Source organism: Chlamydotis macqueenii, chromosome 1 (assembly GCF_036417535.1).
Source record: "Chlamydotis macqueenii isolate bChlMac1 chromosome 1, bChlMac1.mat, whole genome shotgun sequence".
Lineage (NCBI taxonomy): Eukaryota > Metazoa > Chordata > Aves > Otidiformes > Otididae > Chlamydotis > Chlamydotis macqueenii.
The window spans coordinates 149,198,227-149,226,080 of record NC_141556.1 but is presented as its reverse complement, the minus strand read 5'-3'; the positions used below and the strand labels follow the sequence as shown (position 1 = coordinate 149,226,080).

At 39.2% G+C, this 27,854-nt stretch overlaps 1 protein-coding gene across 5 annotated transcripts in view; it reads left to right on the top strand.

The window, feature by feature from the left end:
* The window catches only part of UXS1 (UDP-glucuronate decarboxylase 1), a 65,526-nt gene that overhangs the window by 25,892 nt on the left and 11,780 nt on the right, over window positions 1-27,854 (top strand). For 2 of the 5 annotated variants that reach the window (XM_086769760.1, XM_086769754.1), the window contains exons 5-9: window positions 2,156-2,238; window positions 14,946-15,050; window positions 16,369-16,428; window positions 18,635-18,756; window positions 26,825-26,944. In XM_086769760.1, coding sequence (XP_086625886.1) covers window positions 2,156-2,238; window positions 14,946-15,050; window positions 16,369-16,428; window positions 18,635-18,756; window positions 26,825-26,944 — 490 coding nt within the window. Of the gene's footprint in view, window positions 1-1,998; window positions 2,239-14,945; window positions 15,051-16,368; window positions 16,429-18,634; window positions 18,757-26,824; window positions 26,945-27,854 lie in introns of all 5 variants that reach the window. The other 3 variants (XM_086769745.1, XM_086769739.1, XM_086769767.1) reach the window with 2 other exon arrangements.

The following is a 27,854-nucleotide window of genomic DNA, read 5'->3' as shown; positions in this document are numbered from 1 at the left end:
AATCCTAGAAACAGAAGCAGCAGCAGCAGGGGATTTCCTTGGGTTTCAGTTGAAGGAAAAGATTCGGATCATCTACGGAAAACTTTTTGCCTTTTTGTGGTGACCAGGAAAAACCTTTGGAACATTCAGCAAGGCTGCAGCTTGCTTTCAAGTCAGGATGAGCTTATAGCAGTAGATTTTCCATGCATATTATTTTTCCCTTAGTAAGTGGTGACACCTGGCATAGGCTGTTCTCCCTCAGTTACTACTCTTCTTTCCTTGTTCACAGCACTCGGACAGTTCTTCCCTCCTGTCTGTTCCAGGGTAGTGGGAGCCTTGAAATTATTTCTTTTTTTCAAAGAGGACTACTCCCAAATCCTCTTTCTTCTTCAGGTTTGTCGAGGAACTCAATCACATATTGAATCTGCTACAAGGAAGCCCCAACAAACCCATAAGAATACTAAATAGACCAACTAAATTATTCTTTTATTAATTCACACTTAAAATATCTTTGACACACTGGTGAGCCTGAATTTTTAGTAAGAACAACAACTGTGAGAATACAAGAAGTGTACATTCAAGTTTTTACAGAAGAAAACAGATGTAGCTGTCTTTTTTCCTTTTCAGTTTTTGATAGCTTTCTCTTTGCCTTTGTGTATTTCCTAGTTTTAAAAAAAGAATAAAATAAATTTCTGCTAATATGGCTTTTATTTCTATAGTGGAAGGGGAGTGGACAGGATAAATGTTTAGGCTTTGACTAACCCAAAGTGAAAGAACTTCAAGCATCTACATCCTTTTCCACATAGCACTTTGTCATTTTAGCACACCATCCATTCATTAGATTCTTGCTTGACAACTACACCATGTCCTTTTGTTGTTTGGTTAGTTGTCACTGCAGCTGAAGAATGGAGATCAACAGCTGAATCACTTTCGAAATATGAATTTGATCATGCAGTCATAATATAGCTGATGCCGCACAGGCCTTTTACAAATCCCTTCATTCTTTGAGAGTGGTGATCTGTCATGTCAGTGTGTTCTTGAAAACAACTTATGAAGTGCAGAGAAAATAATTGCTTCCATAGATATGTCAGTCTGGATGTGTAGAACTTGCAGTTTTGCTACTTATTGTGTTGACTGCTTCAATACTGAGTTACGGATATTTTTGTTTGTTTGTTTGTTTTTCTTTACTCTTAAAGACTGAGGTGCAGAAAGGGAAAAAATAACAAACTTCCTTACTTCTTCTACATCTGCAATGGAACAAGAATATGAAGTTTTAAATATTTTATTTCTGCTTATTTCTTTGCAATAAAACATCATAAAGGTCCAAGACAGGCAAATGCTGAATGTTGGAGCGAGTGGTGTAGAATAGAATAGATTATTTTCAGTTGAAAGGGACCGACAGTGATCATGTAGCCCAACTGCCTGACCACTTCAGGCCAGAGTGATATGGGCTATGGAAGCATTAAAACACCAAAGGAGTAATTTTGGTTTTAGAAGATGTTTCAAATGAGAGGTCTTCAAAGACTTGCTCTCATCAAAGAATACCATTCATTCCTTCCTTCCTCTTCTGAAGGCTGAAAGAATTTGTAGTACTTACTTGGAACAGCCAACATGTCTTCTGTTTAAACCAGACAAAATCTGGATTTGACATGTCTGGTATTACAGATCTTATATGAAAATAACTTGGCATTATGTCATCGTTTTTCTGAAAAATGGGAATTGCAGAGAATTCTCCTCTTACCTTTTGGGTCTTTTTAGGCCTTGCTGTCACATAAAAGGGCACAATCCAATGTGAAGGAAAAAAGGGAAATAATCTAATCTGAAAAAGAGATTTTGTTTATGTGAATGGTTAGCTGAACTTCTAGCCTGACAGTGATGAAACATGTCAAGCATGTCTGTTGAAATTTTAAATGCTGTAAATATTGGGGGGAAGAAAAAAAAGAAAAGCATGGAAATGGAATTGTTTCCCCTGGAGTAAGCAAAGATCTGGAAACTGCTGTTCTGTCTTCATGTTTGTAGACTTTGTCTGGTGTTTGTGTAAAAAGAAAAAGAAATTTATACCAACTGTCCTAATGCAGATAACTGGAGGAGCAGGGTTTGTGGGTTCTCATCTTACTGACAAACTAATGATGGATGGCCATGAGGTTACAGTTGTGGACAACTTCTTTACGGGCAGGAAAAGAAATGTGGAGCACTGGATTGGTCATGAGAACTTCGAACTGATAAATCATGATGTCGTTGAGCCCCTGTACATTGAAGGTGAGTAGACTCTGCTTTGGTATCTGCACTTTGTTGTTCCTTACCCTCGTAAGTATATATGTCTGTGAAGAAATTAAAGTTATGCACTGACTTTTGGATTGATCTATCTAGTACCTGTATGCTTTGTTTATTATTAGTCTATTTTCTATGACCAGTGTGGAGTGAGAGGTTCAAAGTGCTTTTGCCTTTGAAATCAGTTCTTCCTTTCTGAGTGGACAGGAGGAAGGAGATCTTAAAAACTTCCTAATGTAACTAATTTCGTGAGAAGGCAAGAGGCAGTCTGTCAATCTGTTTGTCCCATCCATTGTCCCATGTACCTAAGTGTGTACACAGGCTTACACACACAGAATCTGTGGTCTAGATATGTCATGAACTGAGAAATTTAATTTGAAGCTGCAGTTACACTAGGCGACATTAAACAAAAAAATAAATCTGAGGTTGTGGGGTTTTTTTATTCTTGCTGAATTCTAATGGGTGGAATTTCACAGGGAAAATCTCTGGCAATTGCGTCTCATGTATAATTGCTTGTGATTGATTCCTGACAGCACTACTGAAACAGTCCTGCAAACACATGCTCCTTCCCTTCTCTGGCAATGCACTGGTTCAGTTACTGCCTGTTATTTTAGTTCAAACTTCTCCTTCCGCTGGCAGGATAATGGGACTAGGATCTTGTTAGTCTGCTCCAGGTAGTGGTAGCCAGTGCAGTTTGTCAGCTTTCCCCCTCTTTCCCCTCTGTTACCTTTCTTCTGATTGATTGATTCCGCTTGAGACCTCAGAGAATTATAATTGCTAATACTGTTGCCCAGTTACTAGGCACTAATGGATGGAAATTCTGAGATGCTTCAGCTACCTTTCCCATGTGTAATTAAGACACCAATTCCCCATTTTGTACTGACAGCAAATTATAGCATTTTATTCGGTGGGTAGTTTATTGAATGTCTTCTCATCCTCTAACAGTGTAAATGAAAGCTGACAGAGCTAAATGTTAAAATAGAATTAACTTTAATATACTAGTATAGGAACATGAAAAAAATTCGTTTCAGTGTTGGAGAATGGTTGGGAGGGAAGATGAGGCAATGAGGGGTAGTTATTGTAACAGATTAACAAGTTAGCATATGGATCAATACTTCTTTTCTTAGTCCCAGTTTCTCCTTTTTGCTTGTAAATAGAAGTTGGAATGACTGAAGTCATAACAAAAGAAGGTTTGTATCTAAAGAATTTCTGTTTATTTGCAGTTCTGTTTAAACAAGGTCATACAAGGCTGTTTGACACTTAAATTCCGGAGAGAGTAATCAGCGCTTTGTTTCTGAGACTGACCTAATTTCTGATCTAGAAAGAAGAGTGTTTGCACTTTTGATATGGAAACTGAGTTTAGTCTCAAGATATATGGTTTTCACTAGAACTCTTGATGCTTTTTTTTTTTTTTTTTTTAGCTTCGCAGTAATGCCTACGCACAATCTGCCTTGTCTGAGTCATTATGTTTGATCCATGATGTGAAGTGACACTCAGCTTTCTTGGATTTTGATCTAAGTTGGCCAGAAATAATAATAAATCACCTAAGCATACACTTTATTTCCTAACTCTATGACAACTACAGTTAACTGTAGTGCTGTAGGTCTTTTATTTCAGCATTTGGGGAAGATGTCAGTAGAAAATGCACAAGAACATAGCTTTCTCTTAGGCTTTTTCAAGCAGAAAAACAAAGGCCCTGAGTTCTTTAGTGGAATGAAAGTAGTTCAGGAATCTTGAAAGACAGAAAATAGTAAAAAAAAAAAAAGTCAGAAAAAACTTTGCGCAATAGTTGTATTAACCTTTTTTCTACTGTTGTTGAGTTCTGTGTTTCTAAAGTACTCAGGATTTTAAAAGATATTTTCATTTCAGTAGAACCGTTATGCTTAAGTTTAATCCACTAATAAGTGGGATTTTTTTAGAATCATAGAATAGTTTGGATTGGAAGGGTCATCTAGCCCAACTCCCCTGCAAGAAGCAGGGAAATCTCCAACTAGATGAGGTTGCTTAGAGCCCCATCCAACCTGGCCTTGAATGTTTCCAGGGATGGCGCATCCACCACCTCTCTGGGCAACCTGTTTCAGTGTTCTACCTCCATCACCGTGAAAAATATTTTCTGAATATCTAATCTGAATCTACCTCCCTCTGTTTTAAAACCATTACCCCTCATTTTATTACAACAGACCCTATGGAAGAGTTTTTCCCCATCTTTCCTGTAGGTGCCCTTTAGGTACTGGAAGGCCGCTATCAGATCTCCTCGGAGTCTTGTCTTCTCCAGGCTGAGCAGCCCCAACTCTCTCAGCCTGTCCTCATAGGAGAGGTGCTCCAGCCCTCTGATTGTTTTCGTGGCCCTCCTCTGGACCTACTCCAACAGATCCATGTCCTTCTTATGTTGGGGGCTCCAGAACTGGACACAGTACTCCAGGTGGGGTCTCACAAGAGCAGAGTAGAGGGGGAGAATCACCTCCCTCGACCTGCTGGCCACGCTTCTTTTGATGCAGCCCAGGTTGTGGTTGGCCTTCTGGGCTGCAAGCGTGCATTGTCGGCTCATGTTGAGCTTCTCATCCAGCAGCACACCCAAGTCCTTCTCCTCAGGGCTGGTCTCGATCCATTTTTCATCCAGCCTGTATTTGTGCTTGGGGTTGCCCTGTCCCATGCGTAGGACCTTGCACTTGGCCTGCTTGAACTTCATGAGGTTGGCATGGGCCCACCACTGCAGCCTGTCAAGGTCTCTCTGGATGCCATCCCTTCCCTCCAGTGTGTCAGCTACACCACGCAGCTTGGTATGGGGGTGCACTCAATCCCACTGTCCATGTCACCGACAAGAATTTTAAAACAGAGCCGATCTCAATACTGACCCCTGAGGAAAACCACTTGTCACTGGTCTCTTTTGGTACAGGAAAACAGTTTTATTTTCTGAAGGGTGGTGTATAAAGAAAAGAATCTCATATTACTCTTTGCTGTATTATCAGCAAAAATGTATGTAAATCCACATTTGCTTATTTTCTGCCTCTCATTCTCTGTACTCACTAAGATGGATGTTTGAGAGCACTGTGGCTCATGTTCCTGCAAACCATAGTGTAAAGACACACAGATATTATTTGGAGAACAAATGAGAATGAATGTTTGATCTGGTGTTACTGTGATACACCCCACTTCAAGGTAATAGAATTGCATTAAAAACTAACAAATGAAATTTTAGATTAAAAAAATTTAGGTCAGACGCAATGTAGTTAACTAGTTTACATAGTGACTTGAGGATTAGTGCTGTCTTTTTTTTATACCCATCTTTGCATTAGCGTTGACTGTGTGTTTGTAGCAAAAAGTAATTTAAAGCCACTGACACCTGTGTTTTTACTGTGAAGTATTATTATACTTGAATATGTGTTGGGGGGGGGGGCGGGGAACAGAACAAACGCACCCCTCCTTCCTTCTCTCTCAGGAAAAAAAATAAAAAAACCCCAGACCATACACTCCAATAAACCCCTGAAAAATCACACTCACAAAAATAAAAGCCAATTTCAAGACAACATCATAAGATGGCAGTCATACCACAAACTGGAGTCTGAAAAAGCAAGTAATACCTCTCAGTCTTGAATTTTGTTTCAGAGCCAAGTGCGGTGGTGCTTGGGTCTCTGGTGAAGCTTTGCAAAGCTGCTCCAGTGTAAGCAATACTGTAAACCTTTATAAAGTTATTCTAGGTTGCCATAAGTTACAGGCAATGTTTTTAACATCAGAAAATTAATTTGTATTTGTAGTCCTTTTTAGTTCAGTGCAATAGAAATGTCTTGCTTCACTGTGTCAGCTTCTCTGGCCTGACCTACAGTAATGGAATTGGCCTAGCTGTTCTTTACAAGAAAAGTCCGTATGTTTAAGCTGTAGAAACTTGTTTGTATGCTTCTGATCAAAGCTCTTCTGCTTACTACTTCCTGACTAGCAAGTACAGTGATGGATGCAGGTGCTTAGTGGACTTAGTGACCCATTTAGTCCTTTCTGGTACCATGCCACGTGTTGAAGGCAGAAATTGAAGATGAAGGTCATTCCTTCATAGGAAGGAATGTAATTTCTTGTCATAGGCAAGGTGGTAGATTCTACCCTTACAATTCATTCAGGAAGCACACAGAATGCATGCAGTGATACAGCTGGAAAAAAAAAAAGATTGTATGAAGGAAAGTAGTCTTGCTGCAATATTTTCTGAAAGTGAGTGGTTATATGGATAATACTTGTTTAGCGTTAAGGAAAACACAAGATAGAACATTTGTGTTCAGATTTAGGTATTACAGATTCCATGTATACTAAATGATAGGAGTTTTTTGAGCTTTTCACATAGAAAGGAGTACAACTGACACATTTTATTTGCTGTTGATCTTGCAATATGTTACTAAAACTTTATGTTGATCATAGATTTCTGTATTTGTCAGTGTGTACTTGATGGCTTGAATATTTATGCCAGCTTCTGTCTGTGCTTTTTTGAAATGGATTTAGTTGTTTGGGTTCTTTTTCAGCAAAATTGTAATATGAAAAAATTTGTTTAATGCTTTTTTTTTTAATTTTATCACTGATCTACCCTTCCTGTGCTTGGTAAACTACTACTTGCTGCTGTGTTCACAGTGGCTTATGGAGTTCTAGCCCCTGATGTGAGTTACGTACAAAACCTGCAGAATTTTGTTGTTATTATTTGTTCTTCTTTTATGGTCCTTATCTATCTACATAAAGCTTTGCACAACCTTTGACGCAGTTATTTTCAATTAATTGCACTATGACTTTTATTACAAAGCTAGCTGAAGGCTTCCTAGTGGGCGTAATTAAATGTTGTAGAACATTTTTCTTTACCTCATAAAAAAGGAAGAGGCATGGAGGTCGATTACAAGTTGCATTTGTTCCTATCCTGCAGTAAATGCTGTCCCAGGCACCCAAACAGTTAATCCTTTGAAAAGCAGTAGCTGGGATAGCTTTCCACGGTTCTGGCTTAAGGAGAGTTTAAGTTACCTGCTGTCTTAAATAATTGCCAGCTTTGTGCTAGAGCAGGCAAGGTTGTCAGCCAAGCTACGTAGATGGCTTTGTCTGGCATATCTGACTGGCTTGCTGAAGTTTTGAGACAAAAAAGTGTGGGTTTTTTTAGACCTAGGAGGTAAAAGAGGGAAGGTGGAAGGAGAAATAACTGTACTTGTCTCAACATCCTTAGCTTGATGGCTGAAATGTACCAATGTAGGGCAGAAGCTTGCCTTTCCACCCTTTTGAAATGTCCAGCACTTTCTAAATGTTTTGGAAAACCAGTGATGTTTGTAATTGGCCTAAAGCTCAATACTCTAAAGATTCTTTCCTGGGCAAGAGGGAAAAGTCCTGGAGCTGCCTGGCTGCCTGTCCCTTTGAGCTAGAAGATGGGCATCTGAAACTTGGCAAATGCCCCACCTTCCACCCATCTGCTAGTTCTGCTCTTGCTGAACGTTTTCATCACAGGGGTTTATTTTTCTCTTTGCATGTGTGGGAGGAATTATGTTAAGGCAAACTAGCCTCAGACAGGCAGGACCATGTCTGACAGGGATACCTTCTTTTTCTCTCAGCTCCTTCTCAGTTTTATTTAAAGCAATTGCCAGCTGTGAAACAAAAGGAGAAAGAAACAATAGGAGGACAAGTATGCTTTTTCTTTTTTTTCTTTTTTTTCTTTGACCACTGTCCATTACACTTAGTTTCTTTTTTTATAAATAAATAAATTTGAATATTATAAGGAACCCTTGGGTTTTTGTTTGCATTTGTTTCTAGATAGCAGTTTTATGTCCACTTGGATAATCACAGGCCTAGCTGTATCCTGATGCAGAGAAAGGAAAGGTAGTTTTTGCCTTGTTCATCTGAATTGCCATGTGCTATTAAAGGAACTAGAGCTGCTCTGTGTCAAAAATTCAGCAGGTATTTAAAAAAAAACAACAAAAATGAAGTGGGTGGAGGTAGGGAGACAGGAAAGTGTTCACTTCTGCTTTGACAGACTAGGATTGAGTAGAAACTTACTGGCAATGCTTTTGAACTGACACTTTCACTCTGAAAAAATTCTGCCACAGCTTGTTAAAAACTAGATTTAGAAAGGATTGTGAAGGAGTAGGTAGAAAGAAACACCATAAAGCTCAGATCAGAGTTAAGCTTTGCCTTCACTGCAGGTGGCTTTAGCTGTTGCTTTGCTTATTTTTCTGAGCCACTGTTCTTGAATTACATGCTGCCTGCAAGCAGTGGTCAGCAGCCTCTCTGAACATTTCTTTCATCAACTTCCAGTCTCCCCTTCTTCTTTGGTTTCATGACAGTACCATGCTGTGGGAAGGGGATGCTTACATTCCAAGGCATAACTTGAGGCAGTCATACATTTCGTTCATATTCATGGCTCATCTGCAGGAGCCATGTTAAAGTTCAACAGACCAATTAAACTTTACACTATGCTGCTACTTGGCATTCTTGCCCCAACACAAGAAATCCTGCAAAACAATCTGATTAAATTTTATTCGCTACTGAAACTTACAATGTCAACAGTGACCAAAATAAGGAGGAGTTATTCTGCATCACACTTCATCACACAGAACAATTGACTATTTTAATGTTGCAGGCAGAATGCTAAAAGTTTCAGTTGCATTAGCAGTGCAGGCAGGGCTTTGAATCGAGCTTGAGCTGGGAGCTCGCTTTCTCCAGCACTCACTGTGGCAGGCCATCTTTCCATACGAATTGTGTTGCTACTATAGCTTGCCTTCTGTGAAAAGCTTTCTTTTGATGCTGCACTGGAGTTGATAGTGAATGGAAATATCCATTTCTGCTGATATAAGAGCAAATAGCAGAGCAGTCTGCTACATGAAAATGTATTTCTCTGCACTTTTTTATGTGAGAATATGTCCTCACCAGTGTGACACATCTGCCAAGATTCTCTCTCTGGCTTTCTGAGCTGTTTTGACATCTTGTAGGCAGCTGGTCATCTCCACTTTAGAGATTAACAGCTGTAGACCAAAGAGAGCGTGGCAGCATATAAGAAGCAGGTATATTTTATGGTATCTGCTTGAGCATACTAACTGTCAAACGTAATTACTCTGTCAAGATGATGAACCTTGGGGTGATGGTATCATGCAGATTACCTTAGAAGCTGATCCTGTGTTCATGCTGATAGTTAATTGTTCTGTGTGATGAAGTTTGACTTGCAATAATTTTTCCTTGTTTTGGTCATTAGTGACATTATAAACTTGAGCAGCAAATAAAATTTAATTATGAATTATTTTACAAGATTTCTTGTGTTGGGCAATAATGTAAAGATGCAGCATGGGGTGAACGTTGATGTGGCTCCTACAAGAGCTACGACCTTGCCCAACAGACTTAAAAGTTACAGTTAATCTGGACAAACATGACTATATAGGCAAGTGCACTTCACTAAGGATTCAGAAAAAAAGTGAAATATTTCACCTTGCCAACTTCACCAATATTTTTAAAACTTTATTATCTTAAGATAATAAACACATACTTATCTTAAAAAGGATGTAATTTTTTAATATGAAGGAGATACTTGTGTTTTGAAGGCTTTTAATTATTTAAAAATTTTTGGTTGCTTCAAAGATTGTTGAAAATAGGTACATTCCACATGGGTAAATTAAGCCACTTACATACACTGTCACCCTAACCACTCTACTTTTTTATGGAATGGAATCATAGAATGGTTTGGGTTGGAAGGGACCATTAAAGGTTATCTAGTTCAACCCCCCTGCAAGGAGCAGGGACATCTCCAACTCGATCAGGCTGCTCAGAGCCCCATCCAACCTCACCTTGAATGTTTCCAGGGGGAAACATCTCAGCTTCTCTGAGCAACCTGTTACGGTGTTTCACCACCCTCACTGTAAAAAATTTCTTCCTTATATCAAGTCTAAATCTACCTCCTTCTAGTTTAAAACCATAACCTCTTGTCCTTTCACAACAGGCCCTGCTGAAGAGTTTCTCCCTGTCTTTCTTGTAGGCCCCCTTTAGGTACTGGAAGGCTGCTATAAGGTCTCCCCAGAGCCTTCTCTTCTCCAGGTTGAACAGCCCCAACTCTCGCAGCCTATCATCATAGGAGAGGTGGTCATCTTTGTGGCCCTCGTCTGGACTTGTTTCAATAGGTCCACGTCCTTATGTTGGGGGCTCCAGAGCTGGATGCAGTACTCCAGGTGGAGTCTCACCAGAGCAGAGCAGAAGGAGAGAATCACATCCGTCAATCTGCTGTCCACACTTCTTTTGATGGAGCCCAGGATGCAGTTGGCTTTGTGGGCTGTAAATGCACATTGCCAGGTCACATTGAGCTTTTCATCTACCACTACTCCCGCGTCCTTCTTCTCAGGCCTGCTCTCAATCTCTTCATCCCTGAGCCTATATTTTTGTCTGAGATTGCCTTAACCCAGGTGTAGGACCTTGCACTTGGCCTGCTTGAACTTCATGAGGTTTGCACAAGCCCACCTCTCCAGCCTGTCATGGTCCTTCTGGATGATGTCCCGTCCCTCCAGCATGTCAACCACACCATGCTGCTTGGTGGTGTTTGCAACCTTGCTCTTATGAGTGCACTCAATCCTACTGCCCATGCTCCCAACAAACATGTTAAATAGCACTGATCCCAATACCAACCCCTGAGGAAAGCCACTTGTCCCCTGTCTCCACTGGGACATCAAGTCGTTGACTGCAACTCTTTGAGTGTGACCGTCCAGCCAATTCCTTGTCCACCAAGTGATCTGTCTGTCAAATCCATGTCACTCCAGTTTAGAGAGAAGCATGTTGTGTGAGACAGTGTCAAATGATTTACACAAGTCCAGGTAGAAGACTGGTTGTCCCGTGTCCACCAGTGCTGTAACCCCAATGTAGAAGGCCACCAAATTGGTCGGGCACAGTTTGCCCTTAGTGAAGCCGTGTTGGCTGTCACTGATCACCTCCTTATTTTCCACATGCCTTAGCATAGTTTCTAGTAGGTTCTGCTCCATGATCTTGTCAGACAAGGTGAGACTGACTGGCCTGTAGTTCCCAGAGTCTTTCTTGTTTCTCTTTTTAAAAATGGGGGTTATGTTTCCCCTTTCCAGTCAGTGGTAACTTCACTGTACTGCCACGACTTCTCAAATACGATGGACAGTGGCTTAGCAGCTTTATCTGCCAGTTCCCTTGGGACCCATGGATGCATCTCATCGGGTCCCATGGACTTGTGCTCCCTCTGGTTCTCTGGATAGTTTCAAACCTGCACTTTCCATACAGTGGGCACTTCTTCGTTTTCCCAGTCCCTGCTTTTGCCTTCTGTGACTTGGGCAACGTGACTAGAGCCCTTACTGGTGAAGACTGAGGCAAAAAAAATTGTTGAGTACCTCAGCCTTCTCCATGTCCCAGGTAAACAGGTCTCCTGTTTCCTTCTGGCTCACATTTTCTTTAGTCTTCCTTTTATCCCTAACGTATCTATAGAAGCTTTTCTTGTTGCCCTTGATGATTTAATTCTGTCACAACTTTGAACAATTTCTCTGTATTCCTTCCAAGCTACCTGTCCTTGCTTCCACCCTCTGTAGACTTCCTTTTTGTGTTTGAGTTTGTCCAGAGGCAACTTGCTCATCCATGCCAGGTTCGCCCCTTGGCATTTTTGCCTGACTTCCTCTTTGTTGAGATACATTGCACCTGAGCTTGGAGGAGGTGATCCTTGAGTATTAACCAGCCTCTCCCTGTTGGTGAGAACAAGGTCCAGTATAGCACCTCTCCTCATTGGCCCCTTTATCACTTGGAGAAGGAAGTTACCATCAACACATGCCACTAACTTCCTGGATTGCTTATGCCTTGCTGTGTTGTCCTTCCAACAGATACCAGGGTGGCTGAAGTCTCCCATGAGGACCACGGCTTGTGAATGTGATAGGCTGCTCGCATCTGTCCATAGAGGGCCTCATCCACTCAATCTTCCTGGTTGGGTGGTCTGTAGTGGACCCCTACTATAATGTCCTCAGGCAGAGCTCCGTGCACTCCAGCTGGTTGTTGACATAAGAGGGCAACACCCCCTCCTTGTCTCTCCTGCTTGTCCTTCCTAAAGAGCCTATAACGCTCCATCTCAACACTCCAGTCATGGGAGCCATCCCATTCCAGAGGTCAGGAAGCAACGGATTGTATGCTTGCTTTGTCAAATGAAATTCAGGAAGAAAGGAAGCTTTAACAGGAAGCACAATCCTCAAACATTTCAGTGTTTCTCAGCTAGTTAAGAGCAGGTGATAAATTAATATTTGATTTTTTTTTTCCTACTAGTCGTATCTCATGTAGAGCCTCTGCTATTTAAGCCAGTATAGTTACATATAAGTGGAGAAAAAGGAAAATTTGGGCAAGTTTGTGTGTATTTTTAATTTGAAAATCAGGGATGCTTTTACCCTGGTTTTGGCAGAAGGATTAATTTAAAACTGGAAACAAAATTCGTTGTCACAGATACTGTGAAAGTTAAACCTAACAGAGGGCTAACGATAAGCAATACAGTGTCAAAATGCAGCTTTTTAAAAATGTTGCTGTCATTTCTGGCTGCTTGTTAGTTATCAACCATCTGAGAAAGTGATTAAATGAAATGTGGTTTTTTAGTGTACCATTTGACCAACAGTGTTCTGTTCTAGGGCAAAACAGCCCTATGCCACGCAATATTGTGTTCTGTGAGAAGAGCAGCTAGCCTTGACTTTTCCAGGTTCTTTCAGGTTTCGGTGCTGAGCCTTCTTAAAAAAAAACCCAGACTTTCATTTTTTTAACACAAAGAAGGAATTACTGAAGGAATTACTTTTCTTTCTTCCATCTAGCCGTTCTTACATCACCTTTAGACTACTTTTCTTGAATGTCCTTGGTAGGGCATTTGTTCTTTTTCTTTCTTACGTATCACTATGTCTCATTTAATCTCATGTTTAATTTTTCTTGGCATTCGCTTATCCGTGTTCTCTTTAAGTAGTTCTGGATAGCTGTGAATCATGTTACGCTGAAGACAGAAGGACATTTTTATATTTGCAATAGTTGTGTTATGAAAGGCTTGCAGGTTGAGGTTTGTTGAATATAAGATACATGTGAAAATGAGTCCAGTTTTTATCGGTTTGTTTTTATTTTAATTTAACAAAAAATCTTTTTTTTCCCTGTAGTAACTCCAACCTTTGCATTCTTATCTCATACAGTGCATTTTGCAACCCTGATATGCTGAAGTTGGTCCCAGATTAGGATTTGCCTAAGATTTTTGTGATTATCCATGTTAATCAGCTAATGTCTTGGGATTCTTTTAGGTTTCATATTTAAGACTGATTCTGGTGTGCTGCACAGCTTATTGAGGGTTTTTTTTTTTTGAGTTCTTTAAATTTACTGACGTGAGTGAGCTCTTTGAAGTTCTGAAATACAGAGATAGCAACTTTCCTGATGGCCTGGTTACAAAGCTGAAGTTGAGTGAAGTACTTTGTGCTTGTTTTCCTTGTATCAAGTACCATTTGTGATACCTGTGCATGTCTTCTGAACTGCCTCGATAGAAATGACTGCCATGCTTGCTCTGAAAATATACCATTTTATTAAAATAAAATAAACAAGTAAGCCTGACTACTGGATGAATAGACAGTAAACCACAATTAATTTAGCTTAAGACAGAAATAAACTGAAGTAGAAAAAGGTGGAGAGAAAAACAAGCCCTGATTGTTCACATTTGGCCTGTGAACTTAAAAATCTTTTACAGCCTTCATTCTCTTTTCTCTCTCTGTGCTCTTGTGGGCTTGATCTAGTCTGTTCTCATAACAATGGTGTAACTGTTTAGTTTTATTGTACTAGTCTCTATTTTGCTGTTGTGTTGGGTATATTTTTCCTATGGGTGATTTGAATCTTTAGATTTGTTTAGACTGCAGTCACAGAAATGCAGCAACTATAATTGATTGAATAAAAAGATTGAGACTTGTCCTACCTGGGCAATCTATTGCCAATACCCAAGCTACTTTATTTTAAATTAGGGTAGGCATCAGTATACTATTCATTGATTGTAAGGCACTGCGTAGTGTGTTGGTTAATTATATTTCATAATTTGAGAGGGTAGCTGGAGTCTCTGTATTGGGGATTTTTTTTTTTTTTAAAGCTAAAGTGCTGTATCATCCATAGTGCAGCATGGAACAAAGACAAGAGGTGGGGGGGTAAGACAAAAGTTGCATGCCCATATCTTGGCATATATATTTAAAATACAAATATGATACTAATCCTGTTAATATTTCATTGACAAGTGGCTTACAAATAAAAATACAATATTTATTTTTCCTAAAAGGTTCCTCCTGGTATTAAGAAATGTTTCTGCCATCTTTGCTTGGGATTCTATTTGAGAAGAATATTCTTAAGCTGGTAGTTACTTAAAAACTTGAGGGTAATAGAATGTTGCATATATTTTTGCAGCTTCTAAACATGTCTGAAGTACTCATAACTAAAATATTTTTAAGTGGAAAGTGTTAACAGTCACACAGACTTCTTTGTCTGTGTCAACAGTGTTGATGTTATACTCTAGCTTTTGTTGTACTAAAAATTAAATCTTTCTTTGGGTTACGACAAGTTTGCATACATATCATCTCTAGGTAGCCATATAGGAAGTGCTGAGTTCCAATGCTAGGAAATGCAGAAAGAAGTATTTGTTTCTTGACTCTAATGCTTTCTCATTTAGTATGTTACATGGGAAAATAACAATGCTTTCTTTCTCTCCCTCTGGTTTTCTGTAGTGGACCAGATCTATCATCTAGCATCTCCTGCTTCTCCTCCAAATTACATGTATAATCCTATAAAAACATTAAAGACCAACACTATTGGGACATTAAACATGCTGGGTAAGTGGAAATCTTTTTTCTTACTTTATTTTATTAGACGTAATATAACATGGACGAAATCATTGGAGGGAGGGGAGGATGGAGCAGATGAGTTAAACATTTTTAAAAGTTGGTTCTTTAAGAAAAATAAGGGTGGTTTTTTTCCCTCTTTGGAGATTTTTGGACTTTTCCTTTAAATATATCTGCAGATGAACTCTCACAACATGCAAGCTCGGCTATCAAAGCACAAGAACTTTAAGCCTGTAACTTGACTGTGGAGTAATAACTGTGCAGTTATTATAGAAGTCATAGATACAATTAAGAGCATGGAGTTTTTACAGCAAAGCTGTGTCCATGACTGCACTTCTCACCTTAGTGACTGTGGAACATTCTCATGTTTGCCATGAATGACTGTTCCTTTCCACCACAGCAAACCTTGAACTGGGTGGAACTGCATTGGCTTTGTAAACCCCAAACATCAAGAGTACTGCACACTCTTGTGTATGCCTTGGCTAGCAAATTCTGCAAGAACGTTTAATGTCTAGCTTCATGCTAGACAACATTTTCAGCTTTGTCTTCTGTGAATGAGCCTATGAAAAGAAGACCTCAATCCTTCACTACTTTTTCATCCCATCTTTGATCCATTTGACATATGCTGGAGCTTGAACTGGATGATCCTAAATCAGTTATTATGAGGCAAAAAAACCCCACTGGGCATTAACTCAGCTGAGTTTTTAATGTGAGTGATACTCTAGTGAGTACAGTTCAGAGAATTTAGTGATTTAGGAGCTATTGAGGTAACAGAGATTTGTACTTCTTTGATTGGCCATGCCAACTTGAAGGCAAGAAGGTCATTGAAATGAGGTGCAGAATAATCTGAAGTGATGGGTAGGATCATCCAGGCTGTCTAAAGGGGCATGATTTTTTGTCCTATGGCATGTTATTCTGTATCAGTTTCTTTATGTAGCTTATCGTTAAGTTTTGGTAATCATGATACAGTGTGTTGTTTCCGGATCTTGATTTCATAACTGGACTGGTTTATGCTTCTTTGGCTTTTGTTTAGGTTGTAATATATTAGGTTCTTGGATATTGCTTCAGTGTGATTTTTAGTGCCAGAAGCAAACACATCACATATGGGTGCTGCTCTGCTGTTTCTCAAGTCTTGTAGCTTGGGAGTGGGAGCTGTGGATGTGATTTACAGCTAGATTTATCTAGTGAGAGAAATTGAATTATCTTTAAAAACATGTAAAATGAGATCACACTAAAGCAGTTAACATGACTGGAAGATTTTTGGCCTTGATCTAATTATGTTCTCCTTTCCCTGTTGCCCAAAATTTAGGGTTAGCCAAACGTGTTGGAGCACGGCTGCTGCTGGCCTCTACATCAGAGGTGTATGGAGGTAAGAAGGCTAAAACAGTGTTTAGAGCTCTTGAAATGTGACTGTGTAAAAGGATATTTACAAACCTTTTGTCAGTTGAGTGATAGATTTTCATCACTGTCTTAGCTTCATTTCTTTATCAGATGTACTTCTCACAGCTTAAAATGTGGGCATTAGTACTTACTTTAAATCTCTAGTCAGAATGGTGGAAGGAGACTCAGACTTTTTCTGTAACTTTCCTGTGTTTCAGTTTATGGCTTTTTTCAAAAGGGCTTATAGGGGTATTTTGAGTGTTGAACTCTGATTAAAATCCAGATGCCGTAAGAAAACCCGTGAAGAAAGATAATTTCAGTAGCAAATCTACTTCTCTCTTCCCAATGTGCTTATGAATTGTATTGTTATGATTTAGCAATTGCCCTAGTGTGTGCGTCACAGTGCAAGAGACAAGATATAACCTCCAAGCTAAGGAGATGGTGATTGTGCATGCCTGCCATTGCAGTGTCTCTTAAAACGTAACATTGAGCAGTGGTGCCACATCCCTGCTCCTTCCTTTTGCTGTTACTGAGAAGTGAAGTAGCAAGAGAATGACTGATAGAACTGGTGACTGGATAAAAGGAGAATCTTTAGTACTTCCCTGGGGTGTGTGACAGACTGTGTGCCTACTAGAGAAACTTCCTACTGTTGTCAACTCTTGCCTAATTGATAATAGCAGTGTTCCAAGGTTAATGGAGATATGCAGGCACAGTCACCTGCTCAACATTAGTAGTTCTGAGAGTCTAGGCTTGATTCAAAGCAAATACCAAAGCAAAAAATCCACTAAGATGACCAGGCAAGTAAATAGGCAGCTTGAGTATCTCTTGCCTTTGATTATTCATGGTCAGACTCCACAGAGGAAAATGGTAGTACCAAGAACTCTGCTGTAATTGAACAACCTCTCTTCTGGAACAGAGAACCTACAGGCAAAAAAAAACCAAGATTGCTCTGCTGCAGTCTGCTTGCTGAAGTGGAAAACTTGAAACTCCCATGATCAGGCTTTGTTGTGTCAGTAAAGCCAGTGGAGAGAATCTGTTCAAATCATACTCTGACTAAACAGACAGAAGTAATTTTGCTGAAAAATAAAGGACAGAAAATAAAGTCAGAAAATATATGTTAGCTGTTTCCACAGGAGTTCTCAAAGCAGTTTTGTACAGAGAGTTTCCAAGTGCTTCACAGAGCTGCCTCTGCCAGAAAGGAGATGGAAACTGAAGCAGCCTTCCTGATCACCTTCTGGGGCCCTTTTAAGAATGCTACAGGCTTTTATAATAATGTAAAACCTCTCTGCATTTACCATTGCTCTGTGGCTCTCATATGGCAGGAATTCATGTGTAATTATGTCTGTGAGCAGCATGAAAACTGGAAGGGTTAATCAGAACTGACCATCAAAGCTGTTTCAAAAATTAGCCTGTGACATTTGAAAGTTTAGTAGCAACGTAGGCAAACTTCAAACCCAGTAAGAGAGGTAGGGCAGCACAGATAGCGAAGTGGGGAAATGTAACAATGATTGTATTGTTTCAGGCATATAGAGTGCACACGCACAGAGCTTCCTAGGAGATTTTTGGCTGGTTTTTTTTTTTGTCGGTACTGGATCAAACCAAAAGATTGTCTAACCTGATTGTCTGTGCCCAGTGATAGCTAGTCAAAATGCTTAGGATAAAACACAGAAGGAACATAGCAAGTACGTTGTGGTGCATCACTCTACTCTTTCTTTAAGAAATGCAGTACCTCTCCATTTTGTCAATTTTTCTTTCCTTGTTTCTTATTTAATAAAACGTGAAGATTCTTTACTCTCTTTTTTTCCAAATACAATAAAAAGTGCTGCCTAAATAACCTATAGTATTTTATCTGAATTACTTTAGATAAGAATCTTTGAGGTAGTCTGTCTTTGCAGAGAAGAGTTGAATTTAAACCTCAGTTTGCACACTCTTTTAGGGGACAGCAGATGTTGGCTATTGTTTGCTTGTACTCAGTTGTTTACTAGAGTTTCACATCTTCCATTAAATGTCATTTTCATGGTTCTAGTAAACACATGTTTAAGGAATTGTGTTGAAACTTAATATTTTTTTACTGCATCGTTCAGAGAGAAGCTGTTAAACTGTATGACACCGGTGGTCTACTGAAAGATACATTATGTATGTAGTCACCTCTTTGATAGAAGGTTGTTTAAGGTGGTTGTTTTTTTTTTCTCTAGATCCTGAAGTTCACCCTCAGAATGAGGATTATTGGGGCCATGTGAATCCAATAGGTCCAAGAGCCTGCTATGATGAAGGAAAGCGAGTTGCAGAGACCATGTGCTATGCATACATGAAGCAGGTATTAAACTTGTATCAGATTCAATGGATTTTCTGTAATTACGAAGGTCGAATGTGTGGCGGAACTGGAATGTGCCTATTTGGGGGCAGGATGACAAAAGAGAATGTACTGAGTAGGAGCATTCATACTGCAGCTGTAAAATCTGTTTTCTTTAACGCAAAAGTTGTATTGCTTCCATCGATTGGGTTTTTTTCAAATGAGAAGCGTTCTTCAAGAAAATGTACTTCAGTCTTCTTGATAAACACATTATGTCTCTCGGTATCATAAATAGTTGTTAGACAGATTAAACTGAGGTGACCTTACTAATTTGGGAGCCAAATAACAGAGTTGTTTTAAGTTGGTCCTGTGCTGAGAAGCGCTTTGGTGAATAGAGCCATTACTGATAAATATGGAATGTTTAATGAGCATAATTGAAATCAGAATGTACAGGTAAAAATGAGGAAGTTCTTTAATGGATACCCATATGGGAGCAATGTATTTTAAACACTTTAAAAATGTCTTTAAATTATGAAGATATAAATACAGCCCTTAATGAGAGATATGAATATTCAGCTATGTAATGCACTTTTTCAGACAAATACAGTAACATGAATATAAAAATGCAGTTAAAAATATGTTTGTGAAATGATACATGCCAGTTTCTGTGGGTTTTATAATCAACAAGTAGAAACTCATCATTAACTAACCCAGCATCGACTGTACCTATGCATGAATCTTATTTAATTACTGTTCATCTAGTCTCTGAGAGACCATTCAATTAGAAGATGTGGCACACTAAACAAAATTATATCACTGTTTCTTGGTGTTTGCAGCCTTAATATACAAAGGTATAAAATGTAGTCTATTCTGTGGATTTTTAAACCTTTAAATGATAAAGTACTAAGTGCTTCTAAAAAGCTTGAAAACAGAATTAAACTTCATTGATAAGACTTTAGGGATGGTATTTTAGTACAGACTTTGTAGTAATATTCTCTTATCTCTTCTGCCAGACAAGGAAGGCAGAGGTTTGTTTCTCCTTTGTTCTCTTTTAAATAATTTAAGGTCATCCAATATGGTGGTACTGCTGTTGTTCAGGATGCTGTCTTTTGTACTTCACTGGAGCAAAATACTCCTGGGTCTGGAAATTCATTCACAGTTTAATATTGTATTTTTAATGAGAAATTCTTGTGCTGTAGGGTATTGTATTCTTTGCAAGTTTGTGGTACACACTGCAGCATTCTTTTAGAAGCCAATACTGTAGGTTATTTTGAAAATCATGGGCTGTGTTTTAAAGCCACAGGATGAGTCATGATACTATCCCTTAAATTTAATGCAGGATTTACAAAGGATAGTAAAGGTTTGTAAGGTGGAATTGCAGTGCACACCTACATTAAGTGAAAACTTACACTTGAAGGAAGTGAGCTCTCTGTCCTAGTGGCAGCTCTGTGAGATATCTCTTGTACTTTATTATGGGCTAGTGAAGTCTGCCCAAGCTTGCCCCACATTCAGGTGTATTTTAAAATACTGGTGAGCTGAGTTTTTTCCAGAGTTTAAATGATAAGCTGTTATTAGTGAAGGAAACATCTTTTACTAGTGGAAAGGTCTGAGTTCTGCTATGGAAATAAGTATTGTGCTTTTAAGGTTTTCAGGAAGAAGTGACATAGCCTAAAACAATTGGATTTACAGGGTTTCAGACTAAAATAGTTACAGAATCTTCTCAGCTTCAATTAAAAGCAGAAACAAGCAAACTTATTTCTGCATTTTTTTGGTCATTTCTTCCAAAGATTTCCATCATGCACATTGTTGAGAACCTTAAATAACTAATCATGGTTCCAAAAAGTATAAAGTGAAAATTAACTTCTACATTATACTTCCAGATAGGCTGTTTGAATCAGAACAGTTCTTGAATCTAGTCAAATGACTCTTTATTCACAGTTCTTCAGCAGCCTGTCCTGATCAAAACCTTTTTAGTGCAGTCTTTTCTGCTGGCAATGTTGTTTTGTTCACTTATTTTGACCCTATGAATTAAGCTTTTGTTGACTTTATCTCCTCTTTACAACTGCTGTCTAGAAAGAAGCCCAGCAGTACCTCTTTATCAAAGAGTCCGAGGGCAGTAGTAGCATTCAATAAGACATAAGCATCTGCTTGAAAGGAGAGGTAGGGAGTAAATATTTGCCTGAAAAATGCTGGGCTCACAAATTCAAAGCACTTACTCAAGTTCATCTCATCCCATGTGAGGCACCTGAATGTATGGTTTGAGAGAGTATTTGCTGTAGGCTTCTAAAGGCAGCTCTCCCTCCATAAATTCGCGTGGGAATGGAAGTGAGCCATACTGCTTAGTGTGAGTGGATGTACCTGCTTCTGGAACTTTTCTCAAGCCACAGGAAGCTTTAGTTCCTTGTCCTATTCATCTGGGAACTGGGCTGCATCCTCTGATTCAGACTTCTTTAGAATTCCCTTCTCTTCATCTCTTTTTCAGTGCTTGCTAGCCCTCACTCCTGGAAAGCCTTTTTCAGTTCAGTCAAGTGCCTTAACAAGATGCAAGACTGTTTTGAAACTCTCTTACAGTAACAACTTGTCGATCTGTTTGCTTTCTCCATTCTGTACTCTTGTCTTTGTTACTGTTCTGCTTATCCTTCCCTGTCCTTCCAAAGTACTTTTTTTGCATAATCTTAGTATACAGGTCTGTGACTTGCCACAGATGTGATACGATTACACAGCTAGTAATTTTCCTCGTCCACAAAACTTCTGTTTCACTAGTTAAGATTTACTAGATTACCTTTACTAGGTAAGGTAATACCACCATTTTCCAAATTGAACAGCATTTTCTGAATGCAAGGAATATCTTCTTGGACGTATATAGGCAGAGAAAACATACAGGTGCAGGGGAGGTAAAGAGGTGGGAGGGGAGTTTCAGCGCATAGTACTGCAATGTGAATCTTGTGCTTTGTTCAGGAGCTGCCATTCAGTGTGCATTTAACTTTTTTAAAAATCGTGGTTGGAATTATGGAGCTACATGGAAATCCAAATATTAATGTACACTCCAACTCTGGCTTAATTTGAATACTAGTCAGAATCTGACATGGCAGGAATCTGGTACGTTTGCATAGGCGTGTCATAAGTACAAATACACAGCATTTTAAATGCTTAGCATTTTAAGGGTCTTTTGTGAACTACATTTAATATCCTCTCTTACATCGTTGATCTGTAAGGAAATTCTCCAGAACTGAAGCAACACTTCAGGTCCCCATGGAATGCTGCAGGAAAATTTTTAATCTCCTTCCACTTTCTTCATCTTTTTTGTTTGTATCAACTGTGTGACTCTGCAGGCTTCAATGGTAGCAAATCATTTACTCAAAGTTGTTTGCTCAACAACTTTTTTGCCTCAGTCTTCACCAGTAAGGGCTCTAGCCACGCCGCCCAAGTCACAGAAGGCAAAAGCAGTGGTAAGGCATTTTCTTTCACCTGTAACTGTCATTGTTACGCTAATTCATGAGCATAACTGCAGAACTCTGTTATGCAGATGACTAAAATTAAATTGTTTTGAGTATATATTGCTGTTTGCTTGCATGTGTTCCTGACACTTACTGGAACCTTACTGGAAGCTGTGATACAGTTCTCGTTCACTGGATGTTATTGTACTGGTTATGTTATCTGCCACCTCATGTTCAGAAGCCATGTTGTACAGTAAAATACTGAAGTTAAAATCCTTGTCTGAAGTAGATATCCTAGTAATACAGGCATAGATGCACTTAAGTGGGTACACATCCCTTTCCAATGGCAACATCTCCTGTCAAAGTGCTGGTGGAAGGTACCTCTGGCTGTTTGCATTGGCCATGTACAGTACGTACAAGAGGTATTCAAGTTGAGGCAGATGCTAGATATAGGACATACTTTTAGCAGAGAGGTATAAGTAATGGTATGAAAAGACTTCAAAAAGATGTTGTAGCTTCTCTAGTCTGGGAAGTGTTGAACTATAAGCATGGTAATATATCAACTGTAAGATTGGAGTACTGAAGGTGTGTGTGCCTTGGTTGTGTTCAGGGACTTGCATTATGCATTAAGTACAGTCAGATGATTGTGATTATCCTTTTAGGAGCTTTACTGCTCGTGAAACTCAGATCTCAGCATTATTATTTTTGTTGCAAAACTGTTTTAAAAAGCTGTTAGTAACAGAATTAATCTCATTTTGCTTATACACTGGGCAGTACAAATATATATATATATATATATATATATAAGCCTTAGTATAGAGTATTGTAGCTTAAGTGCGTCACAGATGGATCCTGGTGAACACTGTGCTAGTAATTCTGCTGTGATTACAAGTCAGGGTTTGGGAAACAATTTTGAGAGTTAGTTAATGATCTCGGAAACACATGGAAGAGAACATGAATCAGTAAGAACGTGACTAATAAAGCAAAGGATGCAGGCAACAATCTCAGTAATTTTAGCTGAAACATTGATAAAGACTTTTGTCAGGTCATAGTGATATCCATGCAACTGTCTGGGCTTTCCCTAGGAGATTTTTTGTTTGGTGGTGAATCCAGTTGTTTGCTGGAGAGCAGATAATTACAGCTTTCCCTTTCCTGATTTTGTTTGCAGGAAGGTCTAATTCATGCTTGCTGTTCAGATAGGTCCACATACTTTACAAAGAAGGAAGCACTGTTAATTAGTAGGACAAACTTGCCTGATATCCTTATGAATTACAACTACAGCATATGTTCCACTTATTTCATTTAAAAGAATCTCTTGACATTTGAGTTGTATTCTGTATTGATCTATTTTCTGAGACACTCAACACAAGGAGACAATCTTTCCTTAAAGGACTTATAAAACTAAAATATGCCTTTTTAAATTAAGATGTTATCATAGCATCCTTGATACCTTGATACTCTCTGGACCAGGGATCTCTAGAACTAAGCAGCAAAGACTCATGCTGAAGACCATGGACAAGTTTGTTTTGCAGGGGAGACCAGATAGCTAATGCTGCTTTTTGACTGACAGCTATAGCATAGTCTGAGTAGTAATTCAGAGGAGGTATCTCTGTAAGCCTTAACAATGTTTCTTGTATGTTTTCTGCTTTCCCTTGCCATCGTTACAGGCATGGTCTCTGTAAATGTGTCCATGCTGGTAAATAATAGAGTGATCTGGAGTGTTTTGATAGCCCACAATGCTGCATTTTATTAGCTTGCTCCCAGGCTCTTTTTTTTTTGCATTGCTGAAGGAACTTTCTCTCTTATTCATCTGCTGTAGAAAGGCATAGTCTTAAACTGTGAGAACAGAAGCCAGTTGATCACATTTGATCTCAGCATCGGGGATTACTTTCAAGCTCTTTTTTATTTAGCAGTATAAATGTAGGCCAAATAAGTTTTTCTGCTTTCTCTAGGATATAATAAAATATTGTACATGACTTACTGCCACAAATCTGGGGTAGTAATTGGCTTTGCTAGTGGAGATGGTCAGTCATAAGTAACAGGTTGTTGTTGATACTCAGAGTAACAGGGCAGAGGTAAGAGTGTACCGTAAGTATTTTTAGGCAGTTAATACAAAAAGGAGTAGGGAGTTACTGAACATGCAAAAAGGATCACTTCAAAGGAGCTGTTAATGAAATGACAAAAGGAAACTTAGGACAATTTTTAAGTTACTGGCTCCAAAATCTTTTTGTCTGTGGAAGAGTTCCTGTTAAGAAGATAGCTCCCAGTTTTACAGGCACAAATGAAAATTCAGCTACATAGAAAATAGATTTTCAAAGCAGTAGGCTGCAGAGGAAAGCTTTGCTAGATGACACTATAAATAAAAAATTACTCATTTTAAAAGACAACATTGCAGTGGGGGGAGGGGAATAAATAGAAGGGAGAAGAAATACCGTATTCACTGTGGCTGTGAGTAAGTTCCTATGCAGAATGTGTTGTTTTTCTTTTCTAGATCCCTTGCTGGTTTCCAGCCAGTACTGGAAAACAAGGCTGCTGCTGTAGCTTGTGCAGTACAAGAGAGGCTTTTTGGTCAGCATTGTTTAATGAGTTATTTTTATCTTGAGTACTAGCTTCCAAGTGCCTCGTTTTCTGTGCTTTTAATTAATGGCAAGATCTGGAAGGCCCACATGAAATACAATCCCTCCCCGAAGGAGTCAGTGTCCTTTTTAAGATAGAACGCTGGGCAAAACAGAACGAGAAACTCCGTCAGAGTATATTTTTCCAGATACAGTGCAGGCATTAGGAATGGCTCTGTAATAGGCTACTGGAAGTGTATGTTTGACATGTTACACTGCTGTGCTTTTTTAGCTAACAGGAAATAAAGAATATGTTCCCAGCTGATGCATTTTACATGGGAAGGGACTTCTGCTCTTTCCAGGGTCTCAGCAGGGCCAAGTGGATGCTGTGAGGTTATTTTTTTTTGGCTTTGTTGTGTTTGCAAGTTTGTTGTGTGACAAAGACTCAAGACTGTAGCTTTTCCTATGGTAAATAGTTACCTCCCTCATTACTGTTACCTTACAGTTTAGTTGCAAATATAAACAACGTTTGATTATGGTGACTGAAACCTTGCCTGCAGTTAAACAGAACTGGATGTTGTTTGACCTTCTCCATACTAGGAAGTGTTGGGCTTTACCTATACTACTTGGTGTTTCCAGTTTCTCAACATCAATGTTAAATGTGCCTTTTCTCTCTTTCATCTGTAAAAAGCTAGTGCTATTGCTTTCACAAAACTTATTTGAGGATTCATTTGTTTATGAATCATTGGAGACCCAAGAGAGAAGATCAGGTTTTCCTGCAAGTTTCTCTTGTACAGGTAGCTACATTTATTTCCAAGAAATGTGTTTCCAGATCTCTCCTGAGTGAAGTGTGTGTGAGCTGCAGCCTTCAGCTACAGATGCACCAACAATACACTTCTTTGCAGAAACTCTTGTCTTCCAAGAAAATGGCAGGCATTGGTCTAAGCGTTAGTAAAAGGCATTGAAAATACAAGATGTGCTGCGTATCCTCTGAAGGAATAACTCATTGTTTGTAACTCGAGAACATTGTGCTTGTGACTTCAGTTGCTTCAGTTGCATCAATAGCACAAAGGTTGCTTCAGATGAAAAGTGTTTCCTGTGACTGATACAAGGATGACTTTTTCTGGAAGAGGGAAGGACCAGGAGTATGAGCAGGAGGCATAGGCCTGGGCTGAAGTTGACATCTTCCTCTGTGTTTTGTGGCTGTCACTCTCGCGTGGTAGTATCTATGTTTTTACAGCATACCATGCTGCTCTGGAGCCGAGTGCATGCTTCAGCTTACAAAGGCCAAACACCCTTCTTGTAGGCTTTATCATGAGCTGTGACTTGTCCAAATGAGTAAATGTTAATAAACAGAAAATACCTAGAGAGAGATTGCTTCAGTCTGCAGTCTCCCAGTGTTAAGATGTTTTATCCAAAGAGTTTCCAGTTTCACATATATGTTTCATTTTGCTGTGAAGATTTGCAGAATATCCTGCAGAAAGGACTTCTGGGAATGATAGAAATGTTTCTTGGAAAAAACTAAGCCGTTGAAGACATCTGGATTGTAATGCATGCGTTTACACAGCCTAATAAGTAGCAGGGAGCTAAGAAACATTGTGACCGTGGTTACAAAGCCACTTACTTACAAAGCCACTTAGCATTGATGAAGATACTTATCTGAAGTGTTCAACTTTTCTAATCTTTGGAAATGCTACCTTGCTATTATATCTGGTGATAGTGAGACTTCACTTCTGTGCAAAAAAAAATGTAGCTAAGTTCCAGGTGAAGTAAGTCATTGTTGGAAGGGTACTACTGAAAAATCTTAAAGTTCTTGTTTGAAGAAAACATTTGTGCTGAGATCATCAGCTGTTCTAGCACTGATTTAGAATTTGCTTTGCAGATACTGAGAGCTAGTATAAATTACCTTGCTGTGTGCACTACAGTTTCCAGTAGCGTTGATGAGAGGTTACAGGTGTTTCATGGTGAGAAAACAGTGCTTGCTAAAGCTATAAGAGGGATTCTTAAGAAAGCTTTTGGGCAGGCGAGAGTCAATTTGCACTTTTAGGAAGAAAGACACTCTTGTTAAGGTAGTAACAACTGTTTTTTCTTTGCCTACAGGAAGGAGTTGAAGTGAGGGTTGCCAGAATATTCAATACCTTTGGTCCTCGAATGCATATGAATGATGGTAGAGTTGTCAGTAATTTTATCCTACAAGCTCTCCAGGGAGAACCGCTGACAGTAAGTAATGACCTCTCAGTGACGTGAAGAGTTATTCATCTTTATATCCTGTCCTCGTGTGTTACGGGAGAGGCTAGATTTTAGAAAATGCTGAGGTTTCCCCTCTTACGAAAATCAAATCTTTCAATGTATCAAGCTCAAGTGTATAGAATTACATATGCAAAGATGTGCTCTGTTGATGGTATTGGTGTTCTGCTACCAGAGAGAAACAAGGCTACTAGTTGCGATCTGAGAAAGTGTTGTAGTCATCCTGAACTTGAATCTCTGTCTGTCATAACTCTTTGATGGGAACATGGCATGACAAGGCTTACAGAATCATGTTTTGGTACTTCTTCCTCTCAAGCAGCTTTCTCTGAAGCCTTTTTGGAAGTTAGGCATCTAAGTGTCTTTTTGCAAGCTTGGAGATCAGCCTAAATTTTCCCTGTATAACGTAACATTAAAGGCCTTCAGGTTATGTTGTGTGTTAGTAAATAAAGTAGGCCAGAACTGGTTTTTATTGCCATTGACAAACTGGTGTGGCATGGCTCACTTCTATACAGCTAAATTTTGCTGCTGAAACAAGTTGTCACATCCAGTTTGTTTGCTGTGAATGGTCCTTGGCTCTTGATAATGCTTAAACAATGTCACAGCATTGTCTGGGAGAGCAAGGACTGGCACAGGCCACTACTCTGCCAAAGATGTTGCTGGTAATTTAGCAATACAGACAGTGCCTGACCTGTGCCCCGATCCCATTTAGTTTACTGTTATAAAATAATGAGTACACGTAAAATAAATTAGGACACATCCTGAAATGTGACATACAAATTTCCTATAAATATTTGATAATGTTGCCTAGATTAAAAGAGTGAAGTGTCAGGAAATTACTTAAAGGCTTCTGCTAAATAACTAAAAATACTGCTAAGTACCTCCG